The sequence below is a fragment of the Perissodus microlepis genome, chromosome 9 (assembly GCF_051167445.1).
Source record: "Perissodus microlepis isolate ML-2025 ecotype Zambia chromosome 9, ASM5116744v1, whole genome shotgun sequence".
NCBI lineage: Eukaryota > Metazoa > Chordata > Actinopteri > Cichliformes > Cichlidae > Perissodus > Perissodus microlepis.
Genome location: NC_140469.1, coordinates 33,377,031 through 33,403,056, shown reverse-complemented (window position 1 = coordinate 33,403,056; position 26,026 = coordinate 33,377,031). Strand labels below are relative to the sequence as shown.

The window sequence follows — 26,026 nt, the reverse complement described above, 5'->3', positions numbered from 1 at the left end:
TAAGACTGGCCAAGCCGAGTTTGTTAAAAAAAAAAAAAAAAGTAATGACGTAAGATGTTAAGGTAACAAGTGTGCAATAGAGGGCAGATGGGGCAGAGTTCATCAATATTGAGACAAAACAGGATGTTTTCCAGAGTAATGGTATCTTCTCCTGGCTCAAACTAAGATTGAAGATGTGCTGTAAAAGTCTGCACAGATGATTAGTGCAGGTCTTCAGGACCTGTGACTTATCCTGTTTGAACCAACAGCTTTGTTCTGGCTTAGTCCCTCCAACTGTCTCTTCATCTCACTGCTAAAAATTGGCAGCCATGCAGAAATAGACAGACTCTGTTTTCTGATGTGTGAGGAGATATTGATGAAATGGTGGTGCATTCTGTGTGGGAGGAACAGAAGTAGGAGAGTGAATTATATATGGCGGCAGTGGAGTTTGGATGGGTCCTAGACTTAAGGTGTTAAACACATTGGCTCTATTTAGGTTTCCCACGGTTTAATAGTTCTTGTTCTGTGATCTTTTTCATTCCTGACCACACATCTCTCGTTTTCCCTGATCTTGTTTTCTGCCTGTTTTTGTAAATAATGTACCACTTTATAATATACCTCCTGTCCCTATAATGGTTTTCTCTTTTTCTTTTTATTGGCTTTACCTACAATGGCCATAATACTATCATAAATACTTCAGAGATTAACCAATAAAAGAATGTGGACTGAAACAGTCAAAATACTCTGGTTTAGTATCATATCAGTCTTCTGTCAGTTTAGTGCCAGCACAACTAAAACACAGTTTCTGACCTCAGAGTCTCCAGTCTACATTGCCGACTCTCCAGAAAACCACACAACTGTTTCATTCCCGAGTCCTGCAGCTTGTTCCCTCTCAGGTCCAGATGTTTAAGATGGGAAGGGTTAGACTTCAGAGCTGCAAACAGGCAGCTGATCTCTGACAAACTGCAGCTCCTCAATCTGAATAAAGCATAGGAAGTATTATCTGTTTAGAGATGAAAAAGATCCAGAATGTAGAAGTTGAACACAGAAGCTGAAAATTAAAATTCTAAATGAAGTATAACAAATACCAAAATATAAACAAAACAATGAGTGAAACAAATTAAAGACTGTATGCTGCTGTTTCACTAAATATGGAAATATTAAGATGATGTTCCTATGAGATATATATGTAAGTATGTGTATATAAAAATAAAGGTGTTGAAATTTCAACTATGCATGGATTTAAATATGTGCAAACACACACACATATACAGTGGGATGCAAAAGTTTGGGCAACCTTGTTAATAGTCATTATTTTCCTGTATAAATCACTGGTTGTTACAATAAAAAAATGTCAGTTAAATATATCATATAGGAGACACACACAGTGATATTTGAGAAGTGAAATGAAGTTTCATGGAGGCCATGGAAAAAGACTTTCAGACTGCCTCAGATAGATTCTGGTGCTCCACCTGCACTGTGTATAGTGCAGGTGGAGCACTGATGACTTCAACTGAGGATATTGTCATACCATGGAAGGAATGCTCCAAATATAGGGGGATCACACATCTCAGCCTCCCTGGGAAAGTCTATGCTGGGGTAGACAACCCTTTCTCTTACTCAAACTTGTGTTATACACTTTCATTTCTGCACAACATAAACAGGGCATCTTACCCCAGTGTTTCCAGTCTACAGTTTCGACCCTCCAGAAAGCCACACAGCTGTTTCACTCCTGAATACTGCAGGTTGTTCTGACTCAGGTACAGCGCTCTCATGTTGGAGGGATTGGACTTCAGTGCTAAGCCCAGACAGCTGATCTCCGATAACCTGCAATTCTCCAGTCTGAATAATAAATGAAAGATTTAAGTTAATTAGTTATGTGCTTGAAATTCTTCAGTGTTTTATAGTTTGCTTGGAGCTGAAAATTCAGATTCAGTTTACAGAAGTCTAGTAAAGTGAAACTTCAAACGGCTGAAGCCTGCAGAATGCCCGCCATTTTTATTCCATGGCTAACAAGCTGTAAGGACTCTCAGCCATGGCACCTAGAACCTGAAAAACAGGGCAGGAAGAGGGAGAGGGGAGAGAGAGAGAGAGAGAGGAGGAAAAAACAGCATTCTCCAACAGGGAGAACCTCCTAGCAACCCACGACCGTAACACCCTCCCCCATAAAAATCCACCTCTAGTAAAACCAGTGCTCTGTGTGGTTCACTGATGTGCCCTGGACAGTGCATCCGCTAATATATTGTCTACCCCTTTTTTATGTCTGATGTCCAAGTTGTATTCCTGAACTAGTAGAGCCCATCTCTAGAAGTAGGAGATTGGATGATTGATGTCATCGGTTCCCTTCTGGAGCCCCCATGGCACTGGCGTCCACCTCCAGGCTGAATGCTCTACTGAAATCTGGGGCAGCCAGCACTGCACAGGAGGGACTTAGCACCATCAAAGACGTGTTGGCACTCAGTGGTCCACTAAAAAGGTTCCTTTGGGCTACAGAGGCGGGTTAGAGGGGCCACCACGGTTGAGAAGTTCCGGCAGAAACACCGATAGTAGCCCACGAGGCCCAGGAACCGCCTAAGTTCCCGCCAGGTGGTAGGAACAGGGTAGTTTACTACCGCCGCCACTTTGGCATTCACAGGGCACACTTAGGGACCGACCCACCAGCAGTCACCCTCCTGTTCTCGGCCAGGATCGGTCACAAAACTGACTCCCCAAGGATCATTCCCCCCCTGCCGAATCTGGGCCCTGGTGAGGACACCAACTGGGAATACCCCAGGAGGGGAGTGTAATGCCTCACCCTCCTCAAGCATCCAACTAGGCTTGTCTACCACCTGGGGAATGTATATTGTCCCCAGCGATATCGACACAAATTCGACACCTGCTACAGGGAACGAATCTCTCACTGCAACATCAAAAAACCCAGAAGCTAACTTTGAACGCACATGGACACAATGTTAAGGTGCCGATATATAAGTCATCCCAATCCCCTGCACTATGACACTGGTATTACAATATGATGTAGCCCCAACCGGCAAAATTCCCGCCAGCAGGAAGGACTGTGATCCACCCATATCTCTCAGTATCCGGACCGGCTTCTGGTCTCCCGGCAGCCCGGTCAAAGAAAACACAACTCAGGGTCACCTACTACCCCCTTTGACACTACTAGGCCCACCCCTTTGGCTGCTGCTGTTTGCGCTAGGCAATCAGAGACTATATGCCCCGGCTTATGACTGTAAAAACCCTGTCTATCTGTTTTAACACCTGACGAGCCTCTAAAGGGCAGAGTTTTCACCACCTGTCCTCCAGTGGACGGTTCAGCCTTATTAAAAATGGCTTTATGCGTCAGGGCAAACTCCTCGGCCAGGACAGCTGCCTCCTGCAATGTAGCCACCTTCTGCTCATTCAGATACATCACCGTCTGCTCAGGAAAACAGTTCTTAAACTCCTCCAGCAATATTAACTCATGCAGTGACTTAAAATGTCACGGTCTGCCGGGGAAAGCCGTGTGGGAATTATTTAGGACCAGTTTACACTGCCGCAGCAGAGGCCAAACCTCTTTGGGCCAGTGCAAGGCTATGGCAATGTGTTCAAACGCATTAAAATATGCCTCTAATTCTGTTTCATTCTTACCCACATCAAATCCTGGAGGGGCAAGAAAAAAATGAATAAACTTGCAACAGCTGAGCTGAAAAACTAAAAGCATCAGGCTCTCTGAGGCCAAAATAACAAACAAAAACACTCCCCCTTCCTATAAACAAAACACGGGGTATAACTTCCCTCAAGAAAAAAAAATACAATACCTGACGTCTCTGGCTGTCCACAAAACAGGAGAAAACTTTGGTCAAACAAAAATGGCAGAGAACCCCTACCAGCCTACACTGCTCTCTCTCACTATCACAGTATTCCAAACGTAGAAAGAAAACAGAAGCGCTATACACACACGGCACTCAGAGCCTCCTATGGCTAACAAGCCATAACGCTACTCAGCCGCGGCACCTGGAACTTCAAAGACAGGAAGAGGGAGAGGGGAGAGAAAGAAGAAAAGAAAAACACAGTGTTCTCAAACAGGGAGAACTTTCTAGCAACCCACGACCGTAACAATTGGCATCCAGTAAAAAGTGACCATTATCCTTTTGGTGTTGACTCTTGACAACTGACCCTTGTCCTGGTCAGACACCAACTAAAGAGAAACACTAACAAATGGAACAGCACTGTCACCTCTTATGTAGCAGGTTTGTCAGACAAATTTTCTCCAATCACTATATCCCAGTGGACCTCAGACCCAGCCACACACTCAGACAAAAACTGGTTTATCAAAAGGACAAAACTCCCAAAAACAAACTAAACAACGTAGTGTATGCTGTGCAGTGAGGAGTGCTCAGACCTCTTCACTGGAGAAACCAAACAGCCCCTCCATAAACACATAGCACAACATAAGGGCAACATTGACAGGAAAAACTACGCTTAACATTTGAACCTAAAGGATAAAGGTCACTCTTTTGAGGATGCTAATGTTCACATTTTGGACAGAGAAGACAGAGTTTGTAAGAGCAGTGAAACAGGATTTACGTGCACTGTGTCTAAAACTCATTGAACAGAGGGAGTGGCTTAAAACTGTCTGCCACATACAATGCAGTTTTGAGATCCCTTCCCAGGTGCCTCAATTCCCACTCACATCTTGTGTCACGTGACCTCAATAGGTAATATGATAGGGAGACAAGGTCTCACAGTGGTTTCACCCAAAACCTTTAGTGCTAATAACCCATGCTGTTGGGGTGGCTGTAGCTCAGGTGGCAGAGCAGGTCAGCCACTAATCAGAAGGTCGGTGGTTCGATCCCAGGCTGCCTCCTGGCTGCATGCCAAATATCCTTGGGTAAGATACTAACCCCATGTTTGCCTACTGGTGGTGGTCAGAGGGCCCGGTGGCGCCTGTGTCCGGCAGCCTCGCCTCTGTCAGTGCGCCCCAGGGCAGCTGTGGCTACAATGTAGCTTGCTATCGCCAGTGTGTGAATGTGTGTGTGAATGGGTGAATGACTGAATGTAGTGTAAAGCGCTTTGGGGTCCTTAAGGACTAGAAAAGCGCTATACAAATGCAGGCCATTTTACCATTATACCTCGGCTTATGTGATGAGGGGCATGAGAGGGTCTATGAACCACTTAAGGGACAGCTCCCACTGGGGTTTAAATAGATACATGGGACTCCACCATTTTGTTTTACAAGAGAAGCATATTGGACGTGAGGTGAAACGTCTTTGCAAAACTTAAAGGAGCCTAGTCACTCCCTTTCAAGCTCCTTAGGTCTCGATGCATGGTAAGGCGCTTGTCTTGATGCCAGTAGCTTCTATCTTCTCCTTTGGCCAGCTTATTATCCTTGCAGGGTCTCTGATGACTAGCAGGATGTAGGTGTTGAATGTTAATCTTCCTGACCCCTCAGCATTTGCTTTACTCTCTGCAGGTATTTGGTGGTCGTGGTTTTCCTTGCAACCCCTTCATGGTTCCTATTTGCCTTTGGGATTCCAAGGTACAAGTAGATGTCCTCAGTGTCTGCTATGTTGCCTTCTAGTAGTGCAGTCCCTTCCATTTTGACTACCTGTCTTCTCTTGGTTACCATCCGACTAAACTTCTCCAGTCCAAATGACATTCCAATATCATTGCTACAGATCCATCCATGTAGAGGAGGTGGCCAATTTTTGATCCATTCTGAAGTTAGTATCCACTATTGTTAATGATCTGACTAATGATCTGGGGTTCACATCTATGCATGACAACAGTGGGGACAGGACATCTCCTTGGTAAATACCACACTGGTGACTTGTGCATTTGTTTTAAAGTTGGTCTCTAGGGTTGTTTTCTGCATATTGACTAGAAAACAGAAGCATCTCATAAATTTAGTCACTAAAATACTGCAAAACCCAAATTGTATAACAGTTTCTTAAACTATCAACAAAGTTTTTTGATTTCCAAAAAAGATTGTAAAAAACTTTTTTCTCCTATAAATTGAACGTCTACACACACACACACACACACACTACATATTCATCTCAGCACAGCTAATACACAGTGTCTGACCTCAGAGTCTCCAGTCTACAATGTGGACTCTCCAGAAAACCACACAGTTGATTCACTCCTGGATCCTGCAGATTGTTTTTACTCAGGTCCAGCTCCCTCAGATGTGCAGGATTAGACTTCAGAGCTGAGCCCAGAAGAGCACAGCTGATCTCTGACAAGCAGCAGTTCCATAAACTGTATATAAATAAAGATGTTAGTTTATTAAACAAAGTTTAATGTTTGAAATCATTTAGTGCTCCATAATCGATCTATAAAAAATAAAAATGCTGAAGTCTAGCTGTTTTCGAACAAAGGAAATATGATGACTTTACTTGTATTTGAGAAACTCTACTCACTACTCACATTAAGTCAATGTATTTCACAGCATATTGTGTTGGAGTATTTTATACACACCCAGTGCAAAATAGGTGTGTATAAAAAAACAATTTTTTCTTCTTAGTTTTTAAATTTTCTTTCACTTCTAAGCTGGAGTACTGTAATTCATTATTATCAGGATGTCCTAGAAACTCCCTGAAAAGCCTTCAGTTAATCCAAAATGCTTCAGCAAGAGTACTGACAGGCAGAGATGGGCAGTAACGCGTTACTGTAATCCGATTACTTTTTTCAAGTAACGAGTAAAGTAAGGGATTACTATTGCAAAAACGGTAATTAGATTACCGTTACTTTCCCCTAGGAATGCTGCGTTACTGCGTTACTAAAACCGTGATTTTTTGCGAGAATGTCTCATGACAGTGACGTAAGCGAGTGCGACGTTCGTGACAACAGCTGTGTGCAGATCAACAATGGATAATTTATCGAGTGCGGGAGAGAGTATGAGCATGCAGCGTTTAAAGCGTGGAAGTACTGACCTTACTTTGAGTTTGATTCCATAAAAAGTGACAAAAACATTAGTGTCTGTTGTGCGTGGGAAGAAAACTTCTTTTTACAGTGAAAAAAAAAACAACCCTAAACTTCCAAGCAAGCACCGAGTGCGCTACGACGTAATGGGAAATTCACAGAGAAACTCTCTGCTTTACAGGTGAAAATAGAGCAAAAGGACCGCTAGTCTTTGATTTTATTTATTTTCTGCTGTGTTTCACTTGCATCTATTTGAAAGAGTGAGCGTTAACACACAAAAAAAATTATTTTATGTGCTGGAATGTGCAGAAAGTAGGTTTAAATATTAAACAAATTTCTTCCAGTCAGAGAATGTTGCATATAATTAAATTTTTGCTTGATGCATAAAGTTAAAAGATTAAAACTAATAAAACAAGTTTTAAAAAGGGACTTTTCCATTTGATTACATTTTGTATGATGGATTATGTAGAAAAAGTAGAATTGGGCTGAAAGATCTATCGCTTTATCACCTATTCAGGTTGTAAATTGTGTTTTTCAAAAGTAACTAACTAAGTAATTAATTACTTTTGAAAATAAGTAATCAGTAAAGTAACGGGATTACTTTTTGGGGGAAGTAATCAGTAATTAGTTACTGATTACTTTTTTCAAATAACTTGACCAACACTGCTGACAGGGACTAGAAAGAGAGAGCAGATTTCTCCTGTATTGGCTTCTCTTCATCGGCTCCCTGTGAAATCCAGAATTGAATCCTCCTCACATATATGTACTTAAATAATCAGGCCCCATCTTATCTTAATGACCTTGTAGTACCACATCACCCTATTAGAGCACTTTGCTCTCACACTGCAGGCTTACTGTTGGTCCTAGAGTATTTAAAAGTAGAATGGGAGGCAGAGCCTTCAGTTTTCAGGCCCCTCTTCTGTGGAACCAGCTTCCAGTTTGGATTCAGAAGACAGACACTATCTCTACTTTTAAGAAGGTCCCGCCCCTTTAACGCCACGCCCCTCCCTGAGCCTGGTTCTGCTGGAGGTTTCTTCCTGTTAAAAGGGAGTTTTTCTTTCACACTGTCACCAGTGTTTGCTCATAGGGGGTCATATGATTATTGTTTTTTTCTCTGTATATAAAGCGCCTTGAGGCAATTGTTATTGTGATTTGGCACTGCATAAATAAATTGAACTGAATAATTTGGGCTGTATTTTATAAATGTGTGAAAAATAAATATTGCCACTAACAACTGATATTTTTACCATGGTAAGTGAACCCACTGGTATTTTTAATTGCAAATAGAAAGCACTGTGGTGAATTTTGCAGCAAAAAGTTGAGACATTTCCTCAGAGTAGGTGTTTGCTGGCATGCAATTTACTTGGTGAGAACTTGGACACATGATCATGCTAAAATATAATTTTCACATCCCCACATTCAGTAGAAGTTCTAATAAAAGCCATTTGTAGACATGTATTCCAGCTCAGCATCTCTTTCAATAGATAAACATTAACATTACCTACATTACAGTTTAAAATTCCAGTGTAACCCAAGTCTGCAGTGCAAAGACTGAGATAAACTATAATTTATTGATGTTACCGTTTCTTGTTTTCTATTTTATCATTAGCATTAGCAAATGCATAAAATTAAAGTGCATTCATAATGAAAGTAGAATTCCACTTGTTACCTCATGAAAAACATACTGTGTGCCATTCATTTCAGTGTTTAATTTATGATTGATAGTTACTGATGACATCTATCAGGTAAAGCATTGTTACATTATATTCATCTCAGTGCTCAGCTAAAACAAGGTGTCTGACCTCAGAGTCTCCAGTCTGCATTTCTGACTCTCCAGAAAACCACAGAGTTTCTCCACTCTTGAATCCCGTAGGTCATTGGAACTCAGCTCCAGCTCTTTCAGATATAAGGAGTTGGACTTCAGAGCTGAGCCCAGAGAATTACAGCTGATTTCTGACAAATTGCAACTCCTTAAACTGAATGAAAAATAGTACACTTAGTTCCACTGACATTAACATGAACTCTCCCTGTGCTGGATAAATCAAAAGTACTGATTTCTGATGTCTAAATTGTGTGCACATTTTGTGAGTGTGCTTAATATTACATGATTTGTTAGATATAAATTATTCATTTTAAAAATTCATCTGATGAGCAGTAAAAAAAAATATCTGTTGCAAATGTTTGTCATGATACATCCATGTATGGACACTGATATATGGACTATACACTAAAATTTATGATGTCATGATGGTGTCCTTGACATTGAGCAAGAAAGATGACATGAAAGAAATTACACAAATCTGCAGTGTTTAAGATCTTACCTGAGACTGTCTAAAGTACAGTGTGTACTCATCAGTCCAGAGGAAAGTAGCTTCATCCCTGAATCTGGCAAACTGGTTTCACTCAGGTCAAGCTCTTTTACATTACTGGATGGGGAGCTGAGGATTGTGGCTAGAGCTTCACAGCTTCTCTCTGAGAGGTTACAACCCCTCAGCCTAAGAAAGAAAAGCAATAATAAACACAGACTTAGAAATAATTCTTACTTTTTAGGAACTTAACTTAAACTTAAATAAATTATTAATAACTCCACCTACAGCACTTTCTTGGAGGCTTTGGCGACTGGAAGCAGCCTCAGAAGAGCCTCCTCTGAATTTGAGTCAGAGTATTTTTTCAGGTCAAACTCGTTCAGATCTTTTTCTGATGACAGTAAGATGAAGACCAGTGCTGACCACTGAGCAGGAGACAGTTTATTTGTGGAGAGACTTCCTGATCTCAGGGACTGTTGGATCTCCTCCACTAGAGAACAATCACTGAGTTCGTTCAGACAGTGGAACAGATTGATGCATTTCTCTGCAGACAGGTTCTCATTGATCTTCTTCTTGATGTACTGGACTATTTCCTGATTATTCTGTGAGATACTTCCTATCTGTGTCAGCAGGCCTTGTGAGGGACTCTCATTGTTCAGCATTGAAAGACCCAGAAGGAAACGGAGGAACAAGTCCAGGTGTCCATTTGGACTCTGTAAGGCCTTCTTCACAGCACTCTTGTAAAACTGTTTAACTGTATGTTTGTTTCTGAAAACTTTAGACAACTGATATGTTTTTTCTTTAAGCAGGTTGACTCCAGAGTTGATGAAGGTCAGATGGACATAAAGAGCAGCCAGAAACTCCTGAACACTCAGATGGGTGAAGAAGAACACCTTGTCCTGGTACAGTCCTCTCTCCTCTTTAAATATGTGTGAGAACATTCCTGAGTACACTGAAGCATCACTGATATCGATGCCACACTCTGTCAGGTCTGATTCATAGAAGATCAGGTTTCCTTTCTGAAGCTGATCAAAGGCGAGTTTTCCCAGATACTCAATCATCTTCTTGATTTCGGGACTCCACCATGAATCTCTGTCAGCTCCACCATTAGACTTGCCCTTCTTCCCTTTGGCTTGTAGCACCAGGAAGTGGCTGTACATATCAGTTAAAGTCTTGGGTAAATCTCTACCCTCACTGGTTTTCAGGAAATTCTCCAGAACTGTAGCAGTGATCCAGCAGAAGACTGGGATGTGGCACATTGTGTGGAGGCTTTGTGATGTCTCAATGTGGGAGATGATCCTGCCAGCCTGCTCCCTATCTCTGAATCTCTTCCTGAAGTACTCCTCCTTCTGTGGGTCAGTAAACCCTCTGATCTCTGTCACCATACAAACACAGTCAGAAGGGATCTGATTGGCTGCTGCAGGTCTTGTGGTTATCCATAGGTGAGCAGAGGGAAGCAATTTCCCCCTGATGAGGTTGGTCAGTAGCACATTCACTGAGGTGGACTCAGTAATATCAGTCAGGATTTTAGTTTTGTGGAAGTCCAGAAAAAGTCGACACTCATCCAGACCATCAAAGATGAACACAACCTTGGAGTCTTCAAAGCTGCAGATTCCTGCTTCTTTGGTTTCAGTAAAGAAGTGATGAACAAGTTCCACCAAGCTGAACTTTTCCTCTTTCAGCACATTCAGCTCTCTGAAAGTGAATGGAAACATGAACTGGATGTCCTGGTTTGTTTTTCCTTCAGCCCAGTCCAGAGTGAACTTGTGTGCTAAGACTGTTTTCCCAATGCCAGCCACTCCCATTGTCAGCACTGTTCTGACTGGTTCATCTCTTCCAGGTGAGGCTCTAAAGATGGCTTCCTGTCTAATTGTTGCTTCTGGTCTGTCTAGTTTCCTGGATGCTGTTTCAATCTGAGTGACTTCATGTTTATTACTGACCTCTGCAGTCCCTCCCTCTATGATGTAGAGCTCTGTGTAGATCTGATTCAGAATTGTTTTGTTTCCTGCTTTAGCAATCCCCTCAAACACACACTGTAACCTCTTCTTCAGATTTGACTTGAACTTGTGCTGACATAATCTCTGAATCTCTGAAAGAAGAAAAAAATATTAAATAATAATAATAACTTTATTTATAAAGCGCTTTCAAACAAAGTGCTGTACAGCTATTTGAAACTAAAAAGATAAATAAATAAAAGCGATACATATCAATACAAGTAAAAAAACACAATACAAGTTAAAAACAGTAAGAATTTAAAAACTAGAAGGCATAGAATCAAGACATGTAAGATAGGGTGAACAAATGTGTCTTCAGCTTAGTTTTAAAAACCTCTACAGAGCATGCCTGTCTACCTAATATCTCAAATCAAATGAGAAGATACTGTACAGAAAATTCATGATCAAGAATCAAGTGTCGTATCATTTAACTTGGCTTTTTCACTCTGCTTTTTCTTTTCATTTCAATTTATTATGATGGCCAAGATTATCAACAGGAAAGTTGTGTCGGGCATGCTGGTACAATTCATCAAGTGTTTATTCACTACCTGGAGTGGTATGTCTGCTAGCCTCTTGACAAAGAGCTGTCTCTGTCCCTCTCTACCTTCTAGATATGCCAGAAAGCCTGAATGACACACCAGAGTGACATACTGCCAAAACTGTTAGTTTTAGCTAGGTCACAGGTCACAGGTATATGACCCTTGACCAAATTTCCCATATGTGGGACTAATAAAGGTTATCTTATCTTATCTTATCTTATCTTATGATTGATTTGGTAACCATATCATCGAATCTGTGGCCACATGTTCTGGACATTCAGGTGAAGAGTAGGAGCTGAGCTGTCAACTGATCAACACCTGAAGTTTTGCAAGGCGCTGCAGTTGCAAGGTAGTTGGTGCCTGTCGTGTGGTAATCCCCAAACTAGATGGTGGACACTGAAGGTGAAGACAGCTATCAAGCTGAAGAAGTCCTGTTGGGCTTGGTTAGCCTGTGGGACTTCAGCAGAGGGTGTGCTCCAGCTACAAGCGAATCACACTTGTCAGACTCTGTGGCAAGGTCTATGTCATGGGATTGGAAAGAGGAGTTCATCCATTAGTGCCTCAGATATGGGAGAAACAATACGGGGGTTTTTTCTGGTCATGGAACACTGGACCAGCTCTTTATCCTCTCAATGACATTTGAGGGTGTCTGGGAGTTTTCCCAGCCAATCTACATGTGTATTGTGGACCTGGAGAAGGAATTCAATGACGTCCCTCGAAGTATCCTGTTGGAGGTTCTTTGTGAAAATGTGTTAGAGTTAGGCAAAATTAAGGTGTTTAGGTATCTCTGGGTATGGTTGGAGTGCTGTGACCGGTTGGAGTGAGAGAACGAAGACAGGATAAAGACATCCCGGCCGAAGAGAGCTAGAGACTATCTGTGAAGGTTCTCAGTCATCCAGGTCATCGTAGTCAAAGGAGCTTGCAAAGAAAAGCGTCTGGACTTCTTTAAGTTGCTTGAAGATGTTTCACCTCTCATCCGAGAAGCTTCTTCAGTTCTAAGGTCAAATGGTGGGGAGTCCCAGATTTAAACCTAGTGGGAGTTTCCCCCCACAGAGGGACAAAAGGACCCCCTGATGATCCTCTAATCGTCTGAGCCAAGGTGTGAAACTGGGTGTGGGTCCAATCAGCCAGGGTTTTGGGTGAGCTCATTGTGAAACCTGGCCCCACCTTATCATGCGAATTCATGAGGTCAGATGGCCCAGGATGTGAGTGGGCGTTAAGGCGTCTGGGGAGGGAACTCAAAACTGGATTATAGATGGCAGACAGTTGGTGTCGTAAACCACCGCCTCTGTTCAAAGATGGTTGCTCACAGTGGACATAGATGGCTTCTTTCACTCCTCTTTCAAACCATCTGTCCTCTCTGTCCAAAATGTGAACATTGGCATCCTCTAAAGAGTGTCCTTTATCCTTAAGATGCAGATGGACTGCTGAGTCTTGTCCTGTGGAGGTGGCTCTTCTATGTTGTGCCATGCGCTTGTGAAGTGGCTGTTTGGTCTCTCCAATGAAGAGGTCTGGGCATTCCTCGCTGCACTGTACAGCATACACCACATTGTTAAGTCTGTGTTTTGGAGTTTTGTCTTTCGGGTGAACCAGTTTTTGTCTGAGCATGTTGCTGGGTCTGAAATGCACCGGGATGTCATGCTTGGACAAAACTCTCCTGAGTTTTTCTGATACACCGGCTACATAGGGGATGACAATGTTGTTGCGTCTGTCCTTCTTATCCTCCCTCGCTGGTGTCTGATCTTCTTTTCTGTGCCTCTTTGCTGACTTTATAAACGCCCATTTAGGATAGCCGCACGTTTTGAGTGCTTCCTTTACATGCGTGTGTTCCTTCTTTTTTCCTTCAGGGTTAGAGGGAACATGTTCTGCCCAGTGGTGTAGGGTCCTAATTACTCCAAGTTTGTGTTCCAGAGGGTGATGGGAGTCAAAGAGGAGGTACTGGTCCGTGTGTGTGGGCTTTCGGTAAACTTCGATGTTGAGGTTGCCATTCTCTTCAATGTGCACAGCACAGTCCAGGAAAGGCAAACAGTTGTCCTTTGTGTCTTCCCTGGTGAACTTGATGTTTTTATCCACAGCGTTAATGTGTGCAGTGAAGGATTCCACTTCTTGTGTCTTGATTTTGACCCAGGTGTCGTCCACATATCTGTACCAGTGGCTGGGTACTCTTCCTTTGAAAGAGCCAAGAGCCTTCCTTTCCACTTCCTCCATGTAAAGGTTGGCTACAATAGGTGACACGGGGGAGCCCATGGCACAGCCATGTTTTTGTCTGTAGAAGCCTTCGTTGTATTTGAAGTATGTTGTGGTAAGGCAGAGGTCTAACAGTGTGCAAATCTGATCGGGTGTGAAGTAAGTGGGGGCTCGTCCGGGATAAATTTTGAATATGGCACAGTTTAGCCTGGGTGATTTTATAGCTAAGCCTGCATTAGACCAGCTTGATGCATGTAGGAAGGAGGATTTATGTGCTGTTGCCACGCATTATGAAATCCCTGTGGCTAAGACCATGAAGAAGAGCGAGTTAAAGTCTCTTGTGGTCAGTGGGTTGGTTGGGAAAGGTGTGTTCCCTTTGGACGCGGACACTAGGGATGCAGCATCGGTCTTTGAAACCTCTGATCAGCCTGAGGTTTGTGCTGAGGAGGGGACAGTGACACCTACTGTGGTCAAACCAGGTGGGGGAAAACCCCCAGCCTCTCTTCCACGGTTTGAGCCCTTCTCTGTCGAATCCAGTAATCCCAGTGTTGGTGCACGTTTAAAGGTACATTTGGCTCGTCTTGAACTTGAAGCCAGAGAAAGGGAACGTACGGCATATAGTTTCTGAGTGTTTGGCTCTTAAACGTAAACAAGTGCCCCAGCAATTAAAACAAGCTAAAGGGGTTGGCCTAGTCAAGTCGCTAAACTGCCCCTCTAATGTGACCACGAGTGAACCTGATAAGTGTTTTAAACCCTTCATTTTTGATGGTTTTGTCTACTTAACAGGGTTTCCTGGGGATCAGAAGCCCGTGAGAATACTAAGGGACACGGGTAGCTCACAATCATTTCTATTGGCCGATGTTTTACCAGTCAGTGATGAGTCATCCTGTAACGTAAGTACAATAGTGCAAGGTATTGGGATGGCCTACATACCAGCACCGTTACATTGTGTTCATGTGCAGTCGTTTTGAGTGCTTCCTTTACATGCGTGTGTTCCTTCTTTTTTCCTTCAGGCTTAGAGGGAACATGTTCTGCCCGGTGGTGTAGGGTCCTAATTACTCCAAGTTTGTGTTCCAGAGGGTGATGGGAGTCAAAGAGGAGGTACTGGTCCGTGTGTGTGGGCTTCCGGTAAACTTCGATGTTGAGGTTGCCATTCTCTTCAATGGCAGATTGAAGACATTAATAACAAGTAGTGATTGATGCGGACATTGTACCAGTCCATCAGAGAGAAATAAGCTTTCTCAGAAAGGTGACTGGCCTCTCCCTCTCAGGCATGTTCCACAGGAATGAGGCCTGGAGCAGACCCAGGACATGCTGTGGAGATTTCATCTCTTCACTAAGCTGGAGGTGATGGCTGGGGAGAGGGAGGTCTGGGTATTGTTGCCTAGGCTGCTACACCAGGGACCCTGCCCAAAGTAACGGTAAGAAGACAGAATAATGTACTGTATGCACTACATTCAATTTTTGTCAGAGAAATCCTCTATTTTAAAATCATATGTTGTTAGTAGGTTTTATACAGTTTTAAATGACATCTAAACCACCCTCCCAATTAGTTTAACCTAATCAAGCAACATATATTTAATTAATATATTTAAAAAGAATACAATCATGTTTAAAAAGGCAGTGATTCAAACTTGCAAACTTGCACTTGTGCATTAACTCATATAGAAAACAAGAACAAATAGATTCAAGGTCATGACTAACTCATCAATAAACATGACAGTAATTTCATTTCTGGTGTTTGGCTGGACCCGCGTGTCTATCAATGCTATGGATGGTTATGACATATGAATCATGTGACCTAATCAATGTTTTTATTGCTTTCTTTCTTAATAACTTTGTAATATCCCACTTATTAATCCTTCCCTGATTTACCTGTGGGTTCTGAGGTTGTGTCTTTCAAATTTTTCAGCAGATCATTTTTGTCAATCTTCACCAAAGCCATTTCAGTAACTTTAACGGTATTGGTTGAGTAGGTCTGGAACATTTGATCGACTGTGTCCAGCCTGTCTGCGTTCTCCAGCCGACTTGTTGGGATTGATGGGAAACCTTCCAGGGCCCCCTTCTGACACAGTATCCACTTGAATTTTTTGAAGTCATCACCTCCCAAGTCCTCCAAGGTCTGCAGAAGGACTTCTTTATGTGTCGCCATCGTTTATCATGTGAAGATTCAACAGGTGTCAGAACTGTAAAAACAGCAATTTTCTGGTTTATCAACGCTCACGGTAATTACAAGTGTTTTAATTCATTCATAGACAACTCAATTTGAAAAGAAACAAAACACAAAAACACACCAGGGCTGTTCCTAGGTATCGCTGATATCATGAGTTAAGAAAGCTGATTTTGCTGTGTGAGTGTGAGAATTTCGGGGTCTTATCAGTTAATTCCAGCTGTGATTAACCCTATAAAGCCAAGCGTGTCGTATTTGATACGTATTTTTGTGTTTTTGGGACTTCTACGTCAACAGCGTGACTTTTTTTTTTTTACCCTCAAAAATGATAGAAATTGATATATATAAATGACTTATATAGCAAATGCAGCACTTGTTTCTCTTTTTGTTTTTGGAGCCATTTAGAGGTGGACTTGCCGGTGTGTGTTGGATCATTGCCTTGCTGTCTTGCAAAAAAAGAAGAAAAAAAAAAAGGTTTGCGGTTAAAAAACGACTAACAAACTACAAGGCACAGAAGGACACAGAGTATATCATATGTCATCTCCAGATAAGAAACTCCATGCAAAGAAAAAAATCCAGATACCTGGATAATTTAGTGTAATGCCATGACTAACCCCTAAACTAATTCAAGATTGTTTAAATTGACTATGTTTGTAATTATATACTTTTGTAAAAGAAAAATTAAGCCAACAAACACTTAAAAATGTTTCAGTGAAAAGTGTGAAATGAAGGGTTACAACAGGATGTTTGAATACAGGATGTTATACACAGAGTTGGCCTAACCACCAACTGATAAGGTTCCTTAGAAGCATGTTGGCTGCTCGACATACAGACTAATAAAAAGTGCAGAAATGTGTCAGGCTCTTTATTCCTGCCTGCATGAAATAAAGGCACGCCTGTACATGGGTTACTCTTACTCTTACTTTTCTTGCTCCGTTTGAGAAACTAGAAGCACTGAGTGTGAAGCAGAAGAAGAATATCTACAGGATTCACACCATTAGCATCAGTTTAGTTTTTATGTACTCACAGAACCCTAAACCTTCAAAGTTATCCGTGCCTTCTCTAAGACATCAGAGCACAAACAAGGCTGGATTAAACCCATCTCTAATGCTTTCGCTCTTTGAAAAAGCTAATGGTTCTGCAGGTCAGAGTGAACTTCTTACTTCTAGGCCCTCAGGGTCATTCACCCTCAGCGCGCAGCGCTGCCTAAGACAGAAGAAGATGACCACAAATGCTGGATGAATCACATAGCAGCCATCAAAGTGAAACCCCTCCCTCAGTGTAACAGTTCCTTCTCAGTCCTCCAATCATGGCCACAGAAAAATGATTTAAATCACAGAACTCTTTAATCTGACATTTGTACTGGAGGAACAAAAAAAGCAAAAATCACATACTCCACATTAGAAAATTACATCACAGAGCAGACTAGAAGAAACAAATATGCCTTATTTTAACCTCATAAAGTAACCCCCACACACGTTAAAACAGAGAGAGGAGTCTACCAATACTAACGTTGTTCCATAAAGATGTTATAAAGTGGGTGATCAAAGTTGTTCAGGCTTCTAACATCTTTAGTGTGCATCTTTCCATCACATCTCCCAGCTTGTCCAGTCTGGCTCTAATTACAGAGCCAGCTTTCCTCACTAGTTTGTCTCCTTGCATCCTTGTTTCTGATGATTCCTTGCCAGCAGACTGCAGCACAGAACAGCACACCTGCTGCCACAGACTTATAGAACATCTGCAGCATTTTACTGCAGATATCAACAGATCTTAGTTCCCTTAACAAAAAAGAAAAGGTGATTTGGCAGTCTAGTTTGTTATCTGGTTGTAAACCTAGATATTTAGATTTTGATATCAACCCTATGTCCACCCCACAAGCGTTCACAGGCTGGAGGGGAGGCCGGAAACTTTGGAAATCTATCATTTCCTTCAACTTACAGGTGTTCAATATGAGGTCATTTTTGGCTTCCCCAAACCGGAGCACCAGTTCACACTTTCTCATCCCTCATCACCCATCGTTACAGAGGATGTGGTCCCAGCTAGTGAATGTGAGACTGCAGTAAAGTGAATGATTGAGGCGTACATGTGAGTTCAGTCCCACCCCTGACTAAAACCTGGGTCTGAAACTCCCTCACTGTACATGTTTGGGTTTCCAAAGAGGTTAAAATGATGAGAAATGGAAGCAAAGACTTCAAATATATGTTACCACATAAAACGTGTTTTGGTTGTTCTATTTGATCACATTTAAAAGTGTCAGTCTCTTTCTCCCCATCGTTACTGTCATTCACGACAGAAGCTGTACTGTCTTAGATCTGCATGTGTCCTTCTTTAATGCCTTTTATTTCCTCCTTCATTCTTATCACATTTACGTTGGAGGAATGCTGGCAGTAACTGATTGGACTATTCTGGCACTTCAACAATTGTAGGAATTGCCTTTTAAACTTCTGCCCTGAACTTATGCACTTTAAGAGGATATAATCACATTCCACACAAAAAGGAACAAAATAAAGGGAAGAGGAGGCTCCCTGGGTGTCCTGCAGGAGCTGCAGACTTATTGTGGTGCTTTTCTTCAGTAATATTACTAATTTACTGTCAATTAATTTTCTATATTCATGATTTTTTTCCCCTTGCACCAAGCTTTAAAATATGGAAGTTTGCAAGCATATATGTGCCTTACACCGTGAGCTGTGGCATAAAGACCAGCAGTAAGTGTTACGTGTGCTGCCACAATGGGTGGTCACAGGACTCTTTCACCCCTGTGTCACCACTGCTCCCATACATATCTGTCAGGCATTTGTTCTATCTGAATATTTTACTCTACTATCAGTCTGAACAAACAGGTCTATTCAATACAAATACTGTTAGAACATGAAGTACAGGGAGTGCAGAATTATTAGGCAAATGAGTATTTTGTCCACTTCATCCTCTTCATGCATGTTGTCTTACTCCAAGCTGTATAGGCTCGAAAGCCTACTACCAATTAAGCATATTAGGTGATGTGCATCGCTGTAATGAGAAGGGGTATGGTCTAATGACATCAACACCCTATATCAGGTGTGCATAATTATTAGGCAACGTCCTTTTCCTTTGGCAAAATGGGTCAAAAGAAGGACTTGACGGGCTCAGAAAAGTCAAAAATAGTGAGATATCTTGCAGAGGGATGCAGCAGTCTCAAAATTGCAAAGCTTCTGAAGCGTGATCATCGAACAATCAAGCGTTTCATTCAAAATAGTCAACAGGGTCGCAAGAAGCGTGTGGAAAAACCAAGGCGCAAAATAACTGCCCATGAACTGAGAAAAGTCAAGCGTGCAGCTGCCAAGATGCCACTTGCCACCAGTTTGGCCATATTTCAGAGCTGCAACATCACTGGAGTGCCCAAAAGCACAAGGTGTGCAATACTCAGAGACATGGCCAAGGTAAGAAAGGCTGAAAGACGACCACCACTGAACAAGACACACAAGCTGAAACGTCAAGACTGGGCCAAGAAATATCTCAAGACTGATTTTTCTAAGGTTTTATGGACTGATGAAATGAGAGTGAGTCTTGATGGGCCAGATGGATGGGCCCGTGGCTGGATTGGTAAAGGGCAGAGAGCTCCAGTCCGACTCAGACGCCAGCAAGGTGGAGGTGGAGTACTGGTTTGGGCTGGTATCATCAAAGATGAGCTTGTGGGGCCTTTTCGGGTTGAGGATGGAGTCAAGCTCAACTCCCAGTCCTACTGCCAGTTTCTGGAAGACACCTTCTTCAAGCAGTGGTACAGGAAGAAGTCTGCATCCTTCAAGAAAAACATGATTTTCATGCAGGACAATGCTCCATCACACGCGTCCAAGTACTCCACAGCGTGGCTGGCAAGAAAGGGTATAAAAGAAGTAAAACTAATGACATGGCCACCTTGTTCACCTGATCTGAACCCCATTGAGAACCTGTGGTCCATCATCAAATGTGAGATTTACAAGGAGGGAAAACAGTACACCTCTCTGAACAGTGTCTGGGAGGTTGTGGTTGCTGCTGCATGCAATGTTGATGGTGAACAGATCAAAACACTGACAGAATCCATGGATGGCAGGCTTTTGAGTGTCCTTGCAAAGAAAGGTGGCTATATTGGTCGCTGATTTGTTTTTGTTTTGTTTTTGAATGTCAGAAATGTATATTTGTGAATGTGGAGATGTTATATTGGTTTCACTGGTAAAAATAAATAATTGAAATGGGTATATATTTGTTTTTTGTTAAGTTGCCTAATAATTATGCACAGTAATAGTCACCTGCACACACAGATATCCCCCTAAAATAGCTAAAACTAAAAACAAACTAAAAACTACTTCCAAAAACATTCAGCTTTGCTATTAATGAGTTTTTTGGGTTCATTGAGAACATGGTTGTTGTTCAATAATAAAATTATTCCTCAAAAATACAACTTGCCTAATAATTCTGCACTCCCTGTATATCACCAGGTCGAAGAATGTGGACCAACACTCACCTTGTTTTTCTGTTCCTGCTCTGTCAGCTGTGAAGTGGAGTCTGAACTGGAAGTCCTAAAGCTTTTCAAAGCTACCTCATATGTGCAGAGTAGCCCCTCCTCTCTGCAGTCACAGGAAGGCACATATTTCCTGACACTTTCAGAGGCCTTTATTCACCAACACCAAACGCTCTCAGACTGTGCAAACTAAAGTGCACACAGAATTATACACACAAGCAGTTTTGTTCTTAGCGCTGTGTGTAGGTTAATGAATCCGAATCATCGGAAACTGCAGGCTTGAAACAGCGATGATGCTTAGAGGAGCCTGCAACACAGAAACCAGGAAAAGCTCAAGGAGGGAGCCAGAAGAGGTCCACCTTTTCCATGAAAATAACAAATAGAATAGAATTCATTAAAATAAACACAGTGTGTAAAATAAATCTTTAATACATCACCAATTTTTAAAGTAGATATATTTCAGTTTCCCGAGGAAAGACTGCAGCATTTGGTACTGCATACGACTGTTCTGCTGGTACAAAGGTACAGTCTCATATAAGATGTGTTTGGTTGGTGGTTTGGTGTGTGAGTGAGGTAAGTAGGCGAGTCGGCCGAAGGCCTGTACAGGTCCAGTAACGGTCTCCTGCAGACTTCTTCTCATAGACCAGGGTTGGCACCGATGGAGGGCAGAAGGAGTGAGTGGAATAGTATGGATGGTAGTGAAGAGGAAGAGATTGGCGGTCAGGGTGAAGAGAATGAGTGGGAAAAGGTTGGAAAGGGGACGGAACGGGAGGGACTGATAGTGAAGGTAATGAAGAGGGAACGAGTTCGAGTATGAATGTAATTGTCAGGTTTGAGGAAGAGGGTGTAAAGAAAATAGATCCACTTAAGCTAACAAGAGCACTTAAGGCACAAGTTGGGGAAATCAAGTATGCTAAGATACTCAGAGATGGAAATTTACTGGTGGGTTGTAACACAGAGGTGCAGGTGGAAAAAGCAAGGAAACTTGTGGGGGTGTGCAAAGTCAAAGTGACGAATACTGCAAGAGAAGGGGAAAGGAGCACTAGTGGAAATAAAGGAGTTATTGTGGGTGTACCATTGAATGTAAATATGAAAGAACTGGTGGAGAATTTAAAACTAAGAACTGGAGAAGTTAAAGGAGCAAGGAGAATGACAAGAGGTCCAGAGAGAGTAGAAACAGAAACTGTGGTGGTGGAATTTGACACGAAAGAGGTACCACAAGAGATCTTCTTTGGATTAATAAGATTCAGTGTGAGGGAGTTTGTGCCTAAACCAATGAGGTGTTTCAAGTGCCAAGAATTTGGACATATTGCCAAAGTGTGTAAAGGGAAGAGGAGATGTGCTCGATGTTCTGAGGATCATGAGTATGGGAAGTGTGGTGTGGGAGTAAAAACTAAGTGCTGTAATTGTGGAGGGGAGCACAGTGTTGTTTTTTGGGGATGTGAAGTGTTGAGGCAGCAGACAGTTATTCAAAAAACAAGGGTACTGCAGAGAGTGACGTATGCAGAGGCATGTAAAATGGTGGAGCAAGAGAGACAGATTGGGAAACACCGGGTAGAGGAGAAAAAAGTAATGGTGAAGGTTATGGAAATAGTTGAAAGGAAAATAGAAGAAGAGAAGAAGAAGATGGTGACATTCATTGCGGGAGTAATAAATGCAACCTCAGATGTGAAGTCCAAGACGGAGAGGATCCAGATTATTGTGAAGGCAGCATGTCATAGTTTAGACATGAAGAATATCAGGTGGGAGGACATAAGAGGTGGACTAAGCAGTCAGGCGAGTCAAAAGGGATAATGTGGTGGTTACTTCTTATAACCATATTAATCATACAGTGGAATGCCAGGAGTCTCTTGTCAAATGGTCAAGATTTTAAACAGTTTATATACGAGCAGACAGAAAAACCTGACATAATTTGTATTCAGGAAACATGGTTGAAGCCTTTTTTGGATTTTAGAGTGTATGGGTATATTGCTGTTAGATATGATAGGGAAGAAGGAAATGGTGGTGGGTGCCTTGCGTTGATTAAGGAAGGTATTCCGTACAAGATAGGTGACAGGGAAGGGGATTTGGAGTATGTAGTGATTAAGGTTTGGATAGGAGGGAAGGTGATTATGGTTGTTAATTTTTATAATCCTTGTAAAAAGTTAGAGTTGAATAAACTGGGGGAAATGGACATGAAAGGAAATATTATCTGCTGTGGGGATTTTAATGCACACCATTTGTTATGGGGGAGTGAGAAAACAGACTACAATGGGGAAGTGTTAGAGGAATTTCTTGACAATGAAAATCTGGTATGTTTGAATAATGGGAAGACGACACGGTTTGATATTAGCTCTGGTAAGGAATCCATATTAGACTTAATTTTTGTTTCTAGTTCTCTGGCACCATTGTGTGAATGGCAAGTAAACAATAAGTTATTTGGTAGTGATCATTATCTGGTTGTGAGTGAAATAATGGTTGGTCAAATACAGGTACCTGAAACATTAGGAGGGAAGTGGGTGTTTGGGAAGGCGGAATGGGGGAAGTTTAGTAGGGTTTGTGAGAGGAAGCTTTTACAAGTTCAAAATAATGTGAGTGTTGAAAGTATGACTCAAGAAATCAGTCAAAGTATTCTAAGCTCTGCTGATTAGGCTATTCCAAAGACAACAGGGAAAGGTAGGAGGAGAGCAGTTCCATGGTGGAATGACGAATGTCAGTTAGTAGTTAGAGAAATAAATAGAGCATTTAAGTTGGTTAAATGGTCTCATAATTTTCAACACTTAATTGACTACAAAAAAGCACAGGCAAAAGTCAGGAGTACAATAAGAAGAACAAAGAGAACATACTGGAGAGATTTCTGTAATACAATTGGTAGTAATACTCAAATAGGGGAAGTGTGGGGGATGATCAGGGAGAAAGAAGAGACTTAGAGAGTTATCCAATTCTTGATAAGAATAATCGAGCAGCTGTAATTGATGGGGAAAAAAGCAGACTTATTGGCAAGTACTTTTGTTGATATACATAGTGGGAGAAATTTGTCAGATGAAAGTAAACGAGGAAGAGAGAGGACTAAAGAAAGAAATCTTGAAGTTTTAGGGAGGAAGGACAGTACTGCAGATGTAATGACTTGTCCCTTTTCTATTGGAGAACTGAAAAGAGCTCTGGGCAGGACCAGGAATAGTGCTCCAGGGAAGGATGAGATATGTTCTGTTATGTTGAAACATATAAGTGATGAAGCGTTGACTAAATTGCTAATGTTGTTTAATAAGGTCTGGAAAGTAGGGCGTCTCCCACATCGATAGAAAGAAGCGCTAATTATACCAATAAAGAAACCAGGGAAAGACCACAGTGATCCTGGAAATTATAGGCCCATTGCTCTGACTTCCAATATGTGTAAACCGATGGAAAGGCTGGTGAATGAGAGATTGGTACAATTTTTAGAGTCAAGATATCAGGAAAGCGCAAGTTAATAAAGATGTGGTAGTTGCTGTCTTCTTTGATGTAAAAAAGGCATATGATATGCTTTGGAGAGAGGGTCTACTGATTAAGTTACATGAAGCAGGGATAGGAGGAAGTATGTTTAATTGGGTATTGGACTTTTTATGTGACAGAACAATTCAAGTTAAAATAGGGTCGCATGTTTCTGAGCCGTGTGAAACAGAAAATGGAAAATGAAAATGGAACTCCTCAGGGAAGTGTGGTTAGCCCAACGGTTTTCTCACTTATGATCAATGATATTTTTAAAGATGCGTCTGATAGTTGTGGTAAATCACTTTTTGCTGACGATGGAGCATTATGGGTGAGGGGAAAGAATGTTGACCATCTTGTCAAGAATCTTCAAGAGGGGATAGGTAAAGTAGAAAAGTGGGGTGGAGAATGGGGTTTTAAATTTTCTGTTGAGAAAACTACAGTAATGTTTTTCACAAATAAGAAAATTGGGGGAAATAAACGGTTATACTTGTATGGGAAAGAGTTAGACAGGGTGGATTGTTTTCGTTTTTTGGGTGTGGTTTTTGACAAGAGATTAACTTGGAAAAATCACATAGAGCATGTTGTGGGGAAAAGTAAAAAGGTTCTTAATGTGTTGAGGTGTTTAGCAGGACTGGCATGGGGTGCTAATTTTGATGCACTTAAAAGTATTTATGTCATGTTAATTCAATCACGATTAGATTATGGGTGTGTGGTATACGGATCAGCGGCTAAAACTTCCTTAAAGAAGCTGGACGTATTCCAAGCTCGAGCACTGAGACTTTGCCTGGGGGCAGTTAAAACAACACCAATATGTGCTCTACAAGTGGAATCAGGAGAAATGCCACTGTATATTAGAAGGCAACAGCTGATGGTTAATTATTGGATAAATTTGAAAGCTCATGACGAAAACCATCCATCAAAAGTGTTAGGGAATTGTTGAGAAAGAGGAAAAGTTTTAAAAAACAGTTTTGGGTGGACTGGGGATGATAGAGCAAGAGCTTTTAAAGTGTATGACAAAGACTTCAGTCAGACAGTGTTGTGGCCTTTACGACCCATATGGACATTGAAATGCATTAAAGTAGACAGATCATTAACAGATACTAAGAAGAGGAAATTGACGACAGATACTTGTCAAAAAATGTATAACAGATTGGAGAGCAAATACAGTGACTTTTTACAGTTGTATACAGATGGGTCAAAAGATCCTAAGACTGAAGCAACTAGTGTAGCAGTGGTAATTCCAGAGTTAAATATCAAGATTGCAAAAAGAACGTCAAATCGTCTGGGTATATATGCAGCTCAGTTGTATGCCATACTGCTGGCTCTAGAATGGGTGGAAGACAGCAGCATCTCAAAAGTACTGATATGTAGTGATTCATTGTCAGCATTATTGAGTATTGAACAAGGAAACACAAATACCCATCAGCAGATTTTGTATGACATTCTTTTTGTTCATAGACTGTCTGACCAAATTAACCTTTTACTAATAATGTGGACTCCGGCTCATGTGGGTATTTTGGGTAATGAAAGAGCAGATACGTTGGCCAAAGCAGCTGTTAAAAAAGTCGATATAGATGCACAGGTACCACTGTCAAAATCTGAAGGGAAAAGTGTAGTTTGGACAGAAGTAAGAACTTCTGGCAAATGGCATGGGATAATGACACAAAAGGGAGACATTTATATAGGGTGCAAAACACAATAGAAGCTAAGAGTTGTAGCGGATTAAAGAGACAGGAGGTTGTTATCAGTAGACTACAAACAGGCCACTGCTTTTTAAATGGTACTCTTTTCAAGATTGGGAAACATCCGAATTGTTTCTGTGTATCTCTCAGTGTGCATTACTTACCTCTCTCTTCCTGTCTCCTAGTCGGCACCCGGACTCGTCATCCAAACCCTGCCATAGCCGCGCTTCTGGATTCTGGTCAGCTGCTGCTTAATTCTTTTCAGGCAAACTGCCATTCTCACCTGCCTGCCTCCCTGCGCACCTGTAAAGGACTCAGTACTCCCCGCCTGCGAACACGTAA

General features: G+C 41.7%; 1 protein-coding gene across 1 annotated transcript in view; it reads right to left on the bottom strand.

Annotated features, from left to right (window-relative positions):
- LOC146380919 (NACHT, LRR and PYD domains-containing protein 3-like) overlaps positions 1-20,622 on the bottom strand; it is a 29,194-nt gene extending 8,572 nt beyond the window's left edge. The window contains exons 1-8 of the mRNA XM_084940269.1: positions 20,556-20,622; positions 15,784-16,094; positions 9,477-11,277; positions 9,204-9,377; positions 8,685-8,858; positions 6,046-6,219; positions 1,654-1,821; positions 790-957 (exon numbers count right to left, since the gene is read on the bottom strand). Coding sequence (XP_084796395.1) covers positions 790-957; positions 1,654-1,821; positions 6,046-6,219; positions 8,685-8,858; positions 9,204-9,377; positions 9,477-11,277; positions 15,784-16,060 — 2,936 coding nt within the window. The 5' untranslated portion in view covers positions 16,061-16,094; positions 20,556-20,622. The remainder of the gene's footprint in view (positions 1-789; positions 958-1,653; positions 1,822-6,045; positions 6,220-8,684; positions 8,859-9,203; positions 9,378-9,476; positions 11,278-15,783; positions 16,095-20,555) is intronic.
- Between the last annotated feature and the right edge of the window lie 5,404 nt (positions 20,623-26,026).